At 37.4% G+C, this 13,972-nt stretch overlaps 1 protein-coding gene across 1 annotated transcript in view; it reads right to left on the reverse strand.

Annotated features, from left to right (window-relative positions):
• Positions 1–393: 393 nt before the first annotated feature.
• TM9SF2 (transmembrane 9 superfamily member 2) overlaps positions 394–13,972 on the reverse strand; it is an 86,444-nt gene continuing 72,865 nt past the window's right edge. Inside the window, 4 exon segments of the mRNA XM_007948169.1 lie at positions 394–461; positions 3,865–4,036; positions 10,944–11,055; positions 12,145–12,296. Coding sequence (XP_007946360.1) covers positions 394–461; positions 3,865–4,036; positions 10,944–11,055; positions 12,145–12,296 — 504 coding nt within the window.

Consider the following 13,972-nt stretch of genomic DNA (forward strand, 5'->3'; position numbering starts at 1 on the left):
ATAATTCTTTCCACCTACCGAGCCTAGAAAATTCTATTTACAATCAACTGTCTTGAATTTTATCAGTATTATTTCATATGGCCTCCTCTATTCTGCCATTAGAAGTGCTGAAAATTTCTAAGCTATTGTATTTACAAATGCACATAATATTTAAATTTGCTCTTCACTGAGAACAACTGAAAATATACTTAATCAAATCACAATACAAATGTTTTGGTGCTGAAAATACATTTTGTGGGAACAGGTGTATGGAAAGAGATGTATTTAGAATTATGTTGCTTCTGATGAAATCACTAGGCCAGTAAGTCTGATAAAACTCAAGGTAGTCACAACAGGCCTTTGTTGATGAAGAATTTAATTTATTTCTGTTTTAACTGGACACACTGGGCCTCTTCAGTCTACCTTCACCACACTGTATATTTTGGTAACAAACCAAAAGCACGCAAAGAAGCCAATTGTTCCTATAAAAGGGGGAAAAAAAGTAATTAAATTGGATATTTTCTAAGTATAGTTACTGGGAGTCTTAATTTTCAAAGAGCTACAGTAAAATAAAACAACTAAATATTGTTTACAAAATGTTAGGAGTTATGTATTAGGGTAAAAGCAAAGATGCGCCACAGCTAAATGTAAGTGGCTACACAGGATCACAGAGGAGAGCAACAACCCTGTTACAGATTCAGCTGGGTCAGCTCCAAGCCCATTTCTTCCTCTTTTTTTTTTTTTTAAATTGCGGTTTGGATGAAAGTTTATAGAGCTAATTAGTTTTCCATTCAACGATTCATACACATTTTGTCATACACTGACAGCAATCCCCACAAAGTAAAAGCACTCTTCCCACTTTCCCGTTGGGTTTCTGATTCCATTCATCCTTCTTTCTTATCCCTTCCTACCTTCTGAGCTTCATCCCTGGGCAAATGCTGCCCTTTTGATCTTGTATGATTGACTGTTCTAAGGAGTGTGTACCTCCCTCGTGTTACTGTTCACCTTACAGGCCTATCGTTTTCCAAGCCCATTTATTTATCTTGTTAAATAGAGAAGGAGCTCTGGTAGCACAGTGCCTAAGGCACTTGACTGCTAACCAGAAGGCTGGCGGTTCAAACCCACCAGCCACTCCTTGGAAGAAAGGTTGGGCAATCCTACTTCCGTAGTGACACTGCCTCGAAAACCCAAGGAGGGGTCGCTGTGAGTCAGGGCTGACTCGACAGCAAATAACAACAACAACAACAACAGCTACCTCCATAGTCTGTCATATAAAGCAAATGAGATAGATAAGTGATGAAAAAATGTATGCCTTGATTTTCAGGTTACTTCACCAGTCTGATTCCAAACAATTTCAATGCTAGACACTTTTAATATGCCTGTCTCATAGTCAAGCAGCTGGTAAATGAACTCAGCTAGAACTCAAGTTCAATTTTCTCTGCTTTCAAGTGTAGCAATATTTTATACTATAATATGCTCAGGCTTGGGAGCTCTGGTAGCATAGTGCCTAAGGCACTTGACTGCTAACCAGAAGGCTGGCGGTTCAAACCGACCAGCCACTCTTCGGAAGGAAGATGAGGCAATCTACTTCCGAAGCGATACTGCCTCAGAAACCCAAGGAGGGGTCGCTATGAGTTGGGTCCGACTCGACAGCACATAACAACAACATGCTCAGGCTTACTAAACACAGATTTGAAGACTCTGTTTTGTAAAATATATACACTGGATTTTGAAATCACCCAACAAACTTAAAACATAAACTAAGGTATACCATTTTTTCCAGGATTATCTCTTAGGAAACATTCAGTAGGTGAGGATGTAGAAAAATATGTAAGGTAATATAATATACCCTATGTAATTCTGGTGGCATTGTGCCTAAGGCATTTGACTGCTAACCAGAAGGCTGGTGGTTCAAACTCACCAGCCACTCCTCAGAAGGAAGGTTGGGCAATCTATTTCCATAGTGATACCGCCTTGGAAACCCAGGGAGAAGTCGCTATGAGTTGGATCTGACTAGATGGTACTGAGTTTGGTTTTTTTGAGTTTATGTAATTTTCATATTTAAAGTCCTCATGGTTTTCACAATCGTTTTACATATAATATATAGAGATTTTCTAAAACAACAGAAAAGATGTGGGAGATGACTATGGGAAGTTATGAACTATGTTATACTCATTCATATACTGTACATACCAAGTACCTACAGTATGTAAGGCACTGTATGTGTCTTAGAGTGCATACAGATACACATTTCAGATATTCAAAAGGTTTATTATGGGCTGGAAAACTAACAGGGGAGCAGAAATATATTTAAATAACCTTGTGCTTAGCCAGAATTTCAAGGTCACAGGAAAAGATATTTTAAGATGAGAAAAACATTTTTATCACCATCCTGGCAACCCTAAGAAAGTTAACTGCTTTATATTATTTTTAACATGGGGCTGATATAATGTACATACTAAAAACAGATTCTTTCCTTATGTGATAGAAAACTATATTTGTTTTGTAAGATGGACTGACTTAAATAAAATGGTGTCAGTTTGGATTTCTGAGCTAATATGGACATACCCTACTTTAGAAAAATGCAATATATTTAAAGTGTTCACCACTCCCTGAAATATAACTTTTTTCACATGGTGAAATATACTAAAATTTATTAACTTAACTGGCTGATTCAATCTGATGTGAATCAGAACTTAGATTACAAAATTTGTTTTACTCTGTGTGAAAATATGACACTTTAAATGTCAGGAACAATAAAGTTTGGGTCATTTCTGAACTATCATTTTCTTTACCATATGCCGGGAAAAAGAGCAGATATTCACTAAGATCATTATTTTTTGCATAGGCATGGAATAAATTATTCTATATATGCATTTATGGACACACAAATACACCAAGAAAGTAATTCTTGTTTCATAGACCACTGTTGTTTACAGACAATTTACTAAGATTTATGGCTGTGGATTCCAATAATTCTATCATATAGTGCCAAGACACACAGTCGTCCTACTACTATGTGCCATCAGTGACCTGTCACACAGAATGGATGAAGTGTCTGAAGCCTGCCGTGCACTGATACAACAGCTGGGGGACATCAAAACTTTACATGATGCTCTTAAATGTTAACAGATGAATAAAAAGTAGAATAGATCTTAAAAAAAAAATTCTTTTTGGCTTCTATAGCTCTTCACATGCATCCAAGACAATCTCAGAGAAAATTTCAGATGTATGTTGAATGTAATATTGTGATTTGTCTATTGTGACCAAAAAAAGGTCTCATTTTATTATTATTGTTCACTCACTCACTCTATAACTGTTTACCAAGCACCTATAGAGCTTTGAAATATAGAAAACTTTTACCTAGTTGGATGGAAAAGACATACATAAACAAAATAACCATCAATACATGCTATGTGCCATTAGGTACTTGGATTGTAAAAAAGAAATAAAAACTTTAGAATTTAAAACTTCCAAGAAGGAGTGCCCTACTAGCATCTTGCCTTATTCTCAAACTCACTTTGACTTCACCAATCTCTACTTACTGCTAAACTTAGGTAGCTATAGCTATGTACCCTATTTCTGAAATGGGCAAAAGACTCTGTACCACAAAGGGGTTAAGAGAGGGAAACTATTGAGATTTATCAGGACCCACTATGCTTTTAGCATGATGAACCCAATTCAGCCTTTTTTCTTTAGGTTCTGTTTCACCATCTTCAGTTTACTGATATTCAACTCAGAGGTGAGTTGAACAATGATGCTTAGTTGTGTTGAAGACTAAATATAGGAACACTGAATAACAGAAACCATGGGTTTTGTAAGAGGAAAACAATCACAAATTAGTTGTCTAAAAACTTAATGAACAATAATCATTTCAATTCTTACCTGTAAAAAGAAAGAAGATCAAAACCATTATCATGGTATAACCAAAGTACAAAATTGTACTTGCTGTTCCTGTGATTTGCAGTTTTGAAAAGAAGTAGTGTATTGCATACACTAAGAAATAAACAGCAGTAAAGCCACTGGTAAGGAATGAACGCCACTGCCAATGATAATCCTATATAGAAAAGAAAAAAAATTAACGAACAAGAATTACTTTCCAAGTAATAGATAACAGGTAGCAGAATAAAGTTACAAAGCAAACAAACTAAGTAAAATAGTCCCTAAAATCTAATTTTTGCTGTCCCATTCTTTCTCCTATTTGAACTTTACCTATTTCCCTCCTCAATAAAGATGCTAAAAAGCCCTCCCTTTCCTCCTCAATCTTGGGAAAAGAAGCTCTGGTGGTGTAGTGGATAAGGCATTTGGCTGTTAACCAGAAGGTTGGCAGTTCAAACCCACCACCTGCTCCATGGAAAGAAGATGGGGCAACCTACTTCTGTAAAGATTTACAGCCTTGGACAGCCAACGGGGGTTGCTATGAGTTGGAATCGACTAGATGGCAGTGTTTTTTGTCTTTTTTTAAAAGACTGGCTAAAAAACTGGAAAAACGTTGAACAGTTTATGAATAATGTAGCATTAGGCTATAATTCAAAATCTATGCTTCTGAAAGAAAACAATGTAGAAACAGCTTACTTATATGGCTAAAAATCAGTATTACTTAAAGTCTGTTGTTGTTGTTATTTGCCGTCGAGTCGGCCCCGACTCATAGCGACCCCTCCTTGGGTTTCCGAGGCAGTATCACTACGGAAGTAGGATTGCCCAACCTTCCTTCCGAGGAGTGGCTGGTGGATTTGAACTGCCAGCCTTCTGGTTAGCAGTCAAGTGCCTTAGGCACTATGCTACCAGAGCTCCTACTTAAAGTCTAGTCAACCCCAAATTAGAAAGAAGATTATTCTTTTAAGGTTTGTTTGAAATCCATTCTCAGTACTAACATAATTTAAACAAGATAGGCTACTGAAACAGCTTTTCTGTAAAATGGCATATAGATTAGTAGGAAATCTTTCAGAAAACACTTCACGATCTCTCCAACATTTTGTAATAACATGATTTAAAAAGCACACTAAGTTTAGAAAATCCCAAAGAATCTACAGAAAAACTATTATTGTTAGGTGCCATTGAGCCAATTTTGACTTATAGAGATCCCATGTCTCTTTTGGAGTCACTATGAGTTGAAAAAACACTATTAGAACTAATAAATGAATTCAGCAAAACTTCAGGGTACAAGATCAATACACAAAAATCAATGTGTTTTCATACACCAGCAATAAACAATCCGAAAGGAAACAAAAATAATTCTATTTGTAATAGCATCCAAAAGAATAAAATACTTAGGAATAAATTTAGCCAGAAAGTGAAAAGCTTGTATACGGAGAGCTAAAAAATATTGCTGAAAAAAAATTAAAGATCTAAATAAATGGAAAGACATCCTGTGTTCATAGACTAGAACACTTAAGACTGGTAAGATGGGAATACTTTCCAAAAAGAGCTAGATTCAATGTAATCCTTAACAAGATTCCAATGGCCTTTTTTGCAGAAATAGAAAAGGTGATTCTCAAATTCATGTGGAAGTGCAAGGAGCCAGAAATAACCAGAACAATACTGTAGAAGAAAACAAGATTGGAGGAAATCACACTTCCTGGTTTCAAAAACTACAAAGCCATTGTAATTAAAACTGTGTGGTATTGGCATAAGAGCAGGTATAGAGACTGACGGAATAGAATTGATAAAGCCAAAAATAAACCTAACATTTATAGCAAATTGGTATTTGACAAAGGTGCCAAGTCCACTTGATGGGGAAAGAAGTCTATTTAACAAACAGTGCTGGGACAACTGGATTTCCACATGCAAAAGAATGATCCATACCTCACAGCATATAAAAATTAACTAAAAGAACAAAGGCCTGGCAATCTACTTCCAAAACTCAGCCACTGAAAACCCCATGGAACACAGTTTTACTCTGATACACATGGAGTTGCCATGAATCGGAACTGACTCAATAGCAATTGCTTTACTACTATACTGAAGAACAAACAGCAGTTGCCAGTGAGTATCTGGGCTTTAACACAGCAACAACAGTAGCTAGCCACTGCCAGAAATAGAAGACTGGTTCCAGCAGACAGAGAACAGACCCTCTTTGTCTAGGCACTAAACTTAAGCACAGCTTAAGGCAGTGCTTAAGTAAGAGTAACATCCAGGCAGTCATGCTGACCCATAGGGTGTGGCCAGGGGTTTGGAAGATAAGGTCTGCCCATGATCCAGAGAGGCTTGCCTAGAGGACGACTACATGGGGGATGTGCTATGAGAACCCTACTTAGGGGTGGAATGTCACTCTGAGGTCAAACCCTGCTGTGAGGTGGATGAGCCATAGCTCCCTGAATGAGCTTAAGAACAGGTAGTGTTCCAAGTTTGTGGAGGTCCTGGGAGCAGAGGCATAGGGTGTGAAGAATTTGTGGTAGAAGTTGGGATATGATAGGTTAGGGAAGAGGGGGATTTGGAGACAGAGGCCTAGGCCATGGATGAGGGACAGTGCCCTTTCTTGCTCTATACTGACCAAGGAGCCAGCCGCTGGACAACCAGTTGGATGTGTACCTGTTGAAAATGAAAGGACACCTGGATCCCGACTTGGATGCCTACATGGTGCAGAGAGATCCTGAAACCAATGACTGAAGCCTGCCTACCCGCTCCCAGGAGAGACTCTTGCAGAAGTCACCACCTCTGTAAATAACCTTGAGGTTAACAGATGAGAAGAAACCTGATTAATGCTGGAAGGGCTCGTCACAATAGGCTATAGACTTACTTGCCACCAGTTTGCATTTAGTGTTTTCCATTTTGATAATGTTTTGTATGAAATTCTTTTTCTTTTGACTTGTGTATATACGAGAGCTCTGGTGGTGTAGTGCCTAAAGTATCTGACTGCTAATCAGAAGGCTGGCAGTTCAAACCTACCAGCCATTCCTTGGAAACCCAAGGAGTGGTCACTGTAAGTCAGATCCAACTTGACGGCAGAGAGAGTTTTGTGTATACACACACACACACACACACACACATATGTATATATATACATATATATGTTATGTACCATTGAGTCAGATAGCAACCCCTCCTTGGGATTCCAAGGCAGTATCACTACAGAAGTAGACTGTCCAACCTTCCTTCTGAGGAGTAAAAACACGCACACACACACACGAGTTGGATCCGACTTGATGGCAGTGTTTGGTTTGGTTTTATAAATCTATATATATGGGAGCTCTGGTAGTGTAGTACCTAAGGCATTTGACTGCTAACCAGAAGGATGGCGGTTCAGACCCAGCCACTCCTCGGAAGGAACCTTCCTTCTGACGCACACACACACACACACACACACACGAGTTGGATCCGACTTGATGGCAGTGTTTGGTTTGGTTTTATAAATCTATATATATGGGAGCTCTGGTAGTGTAGTACCTAAGGCATTTGACTGCTAACCAGAAGGATGGCGGTTCAGACCCAGCCACTCCTCGGAAGGAAGGTTGGGCAATCTACTTTGGTACTGATATTGCCTCAGAAACCCAAGGAGGGGTCACTATGAGTGGGGTCCGACTTGATGGCACATAACAACAACAAATATATACATACATATATATATAAAGGAGCTCTGGTGGCATAGTGCCTAAGGCATTTGACTGTTAACCAGAAGGTTGGCAGTTCTAAACCCACCAGCCACTCCACAGAAGGAAGACTGGGCAATCTACTTCTGTAAAGATTTACCTCCTCGGAAACCCGGGGGGGGAGCTCACTATGAGTTGGGATCGTCTCAATGGCAGTGAGTTTGGTTTACACACACACACATTTTTTCTTTACCTCCCCCACCCCGACTTCTCTTGGAACATGGATGGTTAAGTGTGTTATCCTTGTGGCTAGACCACCTCCTTTGTTCCTCTGCCTCTCCTCACCTGTCATATATTCTGACATTCTAACATTTCCTCTGCTCATCTCTGTACGTCCAAAAAGAGGTCCCACAAAGAGCCATTGAAGGTATACTTTAAAACCAATTCCCAAACTCAAACTCACTGCCATCAAGTTGATTCCAACTCACAGCGACCCCCACTGGGGTTCCCAAGCCTGTAAATCTTTATGGAAGCATACTGCCTCATCTTTCTTTTGTGGAGCAGATGATGGGTTTGAACCACCACATTTCTGGTTAGTAGCCAAATGCCTTAACCACTATACCACCAGAGCTCCTTTTACAATCAACAGTCCTCTCTAATGTCTATACTTCTGAAATACAGTTCTGTACTATATCATCTTTAACGGCTTTTTAGAAATGTTCAGAAAATCTGAAGCTCAAAATCCATTGTGCTGACAGAATGCATTGACAATTTAGTGCAGCAAATTGGGTACAATGACTGAGCTACAGGCCCATATAACAGGTCATAGTGATAGCAGATCTGATCTGGTTAAAGGTACTACCATGTGTGTTGACACCATGTAGGTGACAACCAGTGTGCACCTCAGTGTGTACCTTCCACCCTCAAATGAGATAAACGTTTTGCTTTGTAACATGTCTAAAGTGGTAATATTGGGTTGACTTATACCTGCAATACAGAAAAAGGCGGCTTTTGATTTGGTAGATGCTTCAGAGGGTGAGGGTTGGGAGAATGAGGGCTGACTAAATGCTGGGAGGGATCAGGAGATACTCATACTGAAATTCTATTATCCTTTTTGTTTATTTCAAACCAATCCTGGGCCTCTCCACTCATTTACTTTGTCTGACTCTCTAACTTCCCTTGAAGGTTTAATTAAGTTCAACCATATTTTGTCAACTGTTCCAGTTTCAGTGAAATCTTGTACTCATTGTATCAAGAAATCATTCTTTCAAATCCAAAAAAATGAACTAAAAAGTGGATTAGTAACTTATTTAAGGGCTAAAATTATAAAACTTAGAAAAAAAACATGAAGACATTCTTCATGACCTTGGAATTGGCAACAGACTCTCACATATGACACTAAAAGCACAAGAAACAGAAGAAAAACAAAGGTAAATTGCTCTACATCAAAATCGGGCAAACGGTATAAAAATGGCGAACAAGCATGTGAAAAGACATTCAGCACCATTAGTCATTAAAACCAAAACACAAACAAAAATAGCCAAACCTACTGCTGTCAGTTCTTTAGAAATACCCCTAATACGGCTTTCAAGGGTATAATCTTTATTGAAGCACACTGCCACATCTTTCTTCCATGACTTTAGTTATTAGGGAAATGTAAATCAAAACTACCATAAAAATACTATCGCACACCTACTAGGATAACCATAATCAAAACAGGGCTCCAAACTGGTTTAAACCAGTTCAGTCACGGGTGATGAAATGAAACCAGAACAGACCCAAATTTTAAAAATTTTAGTGATCTAGAATGATAACTGAAATGGGAAAAATTATGGGTCAAAGCCTTGGAACGGGAGATTTGGAAGGTGTACAGTGAGTCCTTTCAGAAGCCTGATACATGAAACTGGATTACTGGATTGTGGAGAGTGACACACATTCAAAGTGGGGTGATCAACTCCCATCTTTGAGTGGGGCACTGCTATTCACAGCTCTGCTCAAAATCCCAAAGGCAAGGGATTTGGTTAGTATGTAATGTGCAGCCCTGACTTATTTTCTAAGAGGGACATTAAGTTTCTAGCAGGATTTCAACCTGTAATTTTTCCCATTCTGGTTATCATTCTGGTTCACCAAATTTTAAAAATCTGAGTCTGTTCTAGTTTTGCTTCCTTGGCCATGGCTGATAGAAGAATCTGTTTGAAGCCCTCAATCAAAATAACAGGAAATTAAGTGTTGGTGAGGATAGGGAGAAATTGGAACTTTTTGGACACTGATGGCTGGAATGTAAAATCATTTGGCTGTTATGGAAAATAGCTGGCTGATTCTCAAAAGTTAAACACAGACTTATGTGACCTAGTGATTCCACTCCTGGGTATATACCCAAAAGAACTGAAAACAGGTACTCAAAAAAATACCTGTACACCAATGTTCATAGAAGCACTACTCACAATAGCTAAAAGGTAGAAAAATAGCTAAAAAGTAGAAACACCACAAAATACCAACCAAAAACTGGATCAACAAATGATGGCATATATATACAATGGAGTGTTATTTAGCTATAAAATGTAATGAAGTACTGATATATGCTACAATGCACATGAACTTCAAAAAATTATGCTAAGTGAAAGAAGTCAGGCATAAAAGGTCATGTATTTTATGATTCTACTTATATGAAATGTCCAGAATAAGTAAATCTATAGAAAGCAGATTAGTGGTTGCCAGGGCCTTGTAAGAGAGAAGGAAAATAAGTGCTTAATGGGTATGGAGTTTTTTATTTAAAGGTAATGAAAAGTTTTGGACCTAGTCAGAGGTAGTGGGTGCAAAACACTGTGAACTGTATTAAATGTCAATTTTTTTATGTTATGTAAATTTCACCTCAACTTAAAAATAAGAGCATACCAAGTTTAACAAACTTAGATATCATCTCCTGTATAGAAATTACTACAAAGGAATGAATTTAACACAAATCTTTAAAATTTAATTCTAACTATTGTATAGGGATGTCATCATTTGATATACTGCTATGAATATAGTTCATTAAAATGTAATCACTGAAACTTTTTAAATGAAATTTTCCACTTAGAACATCTATTTTTACTAAATCTGGAGTCTAGAAATATCCATATTATAAAAATACTATTAATTTTTAAGTAAGACATCTAAAAAATTCAACAATGAAAATTTAGCACAACTCCATTTATAATGTGCTACCCTCAGGAAACTAACATTTTATAATCTCTAATAGTAAGCTCTAAATAAATATAACGAACTAGGTACTATCTTAATTTAATCCTAAAGAGGGCTAACATTTGATTTACGAATCAATTTATATCATGAAATTATTTCAATTAATAATACTCAAGCTTGCTGTATGACAAAATTACAACTAAATCTACAAATAAAAATGTGTAAGTAAAATAAATTATTGTTACTACATACCTCTGCACATAAGTGGAAGTAGCAAAGAAGTATAGTTGCTTCAGAACATGTAATAACCAAAATGATAAACACCAGAAATAGGAAGCCAAACATGTAATACATCTGATGAGACCTACAACCAAATTGACATACTGATAAAATTACAAATATTTGCTCTCTGATGCAATAAAAGATACATTATTTTCATTTTTCCTGAAATGAAAATGTTTGCTGTTTCTCTTAACTAATCAAACAAGACAAATTCTGATAGGTTTAGATGGTGATAGGAGTCAGGCAGGGGAAGAAAGGCTATGGCAACGTCAATGGACTTCATCTTCCTTCACAGGTAGAGAAGGGGAAAAAATGAGAAGTAACTGCTATGGGACTCACATTTACTCAAATATGCTATTGGTGGGTCACTATGAGTTGGAATCAACTTGATGGCAGTGGGTTTTGTTTTGTTTTTGACTTATCTACTAGTGACTCATTTGATAAAAAAATTAATAGAAAAGCAGAGCCAAAGTAACAAAAGGCTACCTTTGATACATAAGGTTTCTCATCATACGAGACAAAATAATGGAATTTGTAACATTACTTAACAATCTGGAAGGAAAGATAAGTTCTAATCACTAAAACTCTTTAGTTCTAACTCAAACCCTGTCACCTTCTATAACATATGTTAATGTGATCAAATAACGATCATAATACACTACAATACACATACTATAATAGAGTATCTCAAAATTACCATTATGAATTTTTCCATGCAAACAAGAATCAAAGAATGAGAGTCTTGGGATTGGAAAAGACTCAGTGATCTAGCTCAACACTTCCTCTAATGCTTGCTCAAATCCCCTCTATCAAGAACTCAAGAGTATCTTCTCTCTGAAGCAGTACAAATTAGCTTTCAAGAACATTGGTTTGGATAAACGTTAAGTTAATATTCTGTCACATGGCAGCTGACAGAGGCAAAATAACCTCAAAAATCTCATTTTCATCTCTGTAAAATGGGAAAAGTTCTGAGAATTAACAAGAAGTAACAAGCTTTCAATTTATAACTATTACTCGTTTTCTCATTTGGAAAAGGTAAAATAACCTTAAGTTGCCTGGTTATTGGAGAACGGCTTTCATGAATAAGATGAAATAATCCATATGAACAAAAAGAGAAAGCTAGGATTACACATAATGGCAGTGGAATAACAGGACTTTGGCCACAGCTTACCAAATGCTATTCAGAATGAAGAAAAGCTGTATAAAGATGCATCCAAATGGTAAAATCCCTCCCATGATAATACCAGGCAAGGGCTTTGTATAGAACGACTGCTCAGGAATCTGACGTGGAATCTGATTGGTTCGAACTGGGTGTTCAATGGCCTAAAGTAAAGAAGAAAAGGTTCATCCTTATCTATTTAAAAAATTCTTCTCTGTACTAGACTATCTGCCTGCTTTTTCTCAGCTTCCATGCTGACACTAATGGCAGTAACAGTCTACTTAAGTCATCAAACTGAAATTTGTATTTAGAAGCAATGAACAATATTCATCAAGCACAATATTCAGTCTGTCTAGTGGAGCAAGTCATCACTGTTTCCAGCAGTTATCCAGTGACTAATGGCTTTATAAAGCAAGAAATACACAGAAGATAATATAGTACTAGGAAGATAACAGTTAATAAACAGTTAGGTTTTGCTTTTTAATCATATACTTACTGGAAGAAAACAGCTGATCTTGAGATTTTTGTTAACATATTTTTATTTGGAGGTGGACAATGTCACCTTTTTAAAATTGCTTACATCTCCTAATAAACAAACCCGAATATAGTAAATGGATAAAGCTTTATGACCACAAGGTATTGGTGATATTCTCAATAGTCTTTCACAACACACTACATAAAACCAGCTGCTGTTGAGTTCATTTGCCATTCACATGGTGACCCCATGTGTGCCAAAGTAGAACTATGCTTCACAAGGTTTTCCATGGCTGATGTTTTGGAAGCAGATCACCAGGCCTTTCTTCCAAGACATCTCTGGGTGAACCTCCAACCACATGGTTAGCAGCCGAGCACACAAACTGTTTGCAGCACCCAGGGACTCCAATTCACTAAATGGTAGTATAAAAATTACTAGAACCTAAAGTACCTAAAGGAGCTCTGATGGCGTAGTGCCTAAGGCATTGACTGCTACCCAGAAAGGTGGCAGTTCAAACCCACTAGTCACTCCTCAGAAGGAAGCCTGGGAAGTACTTCCGTAGTGATACTGCCTCAGAAACCCAAGGAGAGGTCACTATGAGTTGGATCCAACTCGGCGGCAGTGAGTTTAAAGTATCTAAGGGCCTGGGTGGCAGAAACTGTGCTCATCTACTAACTTCAAGGTTGGTGGTTCAAACTCACCCAGAGGCACCACAGAAGAAAGGCCTGGAGATCTGTTCCCATAAAGATAACCAACTAGGAAAATCCTATGGAACAGTTCTATTCTGTAACACATAGAGTCACCATGAGTTGGAATCAATAGTTTTTGTTTTTTTTCCGTTTGTTACAGTACCTACACAAAGTATGGATACAGAAATTCATTCTTCTGCAAAGAGCTTAAAAAATATACTACTACAGTTTATGATAAATCAAAATTTAAAACTTGGGATTTTCACTGAGATCATATGCTCATGGATGATTATTTTACATGTAGGCATGCAAATATATAGGCAGAGAATCATGATGTCATTTTTAAATTTTTAACAGGCAAATTTTTAGAATTTTAAATATTTATATTTAATGTATATAACTTAAGAAGATTTTCAAACTATCACTTTACTATTTATGACTATATAGATTTAAAATTATACATTAAGCAAAATGCCCAAGAATCAAAAAACTCTTTTAGTAGTCTGGTGTGCTAGGTGCCATAAAGACTATGCAGCATTAAGTTTCTGCCAGGGCATTCTATGTCCCCCTCATAAGGTCTACTGTTGTTGTTGTTATGTGCCGTCAAGTCAGACCCGACTCATAGCGACCCCTCCTTGGGTTTCCGAGGCAGTATCACTACGGAAGTAGATTGCCC

Source organism: Orycteropus afer, unplaced genomic scaffold (genome assembly GCF_000298275.1).
Source record: "Orycteropus afer afer isolate SDZICR_OR568_19922 unplaced genomic scaffold, OryAfe1.0 scaffold00206, whole genome shotgun sequence".
Classification (NCBI taxonomy): domain Eukaryota; kingdom Metazoa; phylum Chordata; class Mammalia; order Tubulidentata; family Orycteropodidae; genus Orycteropus; species Orycteropus afer.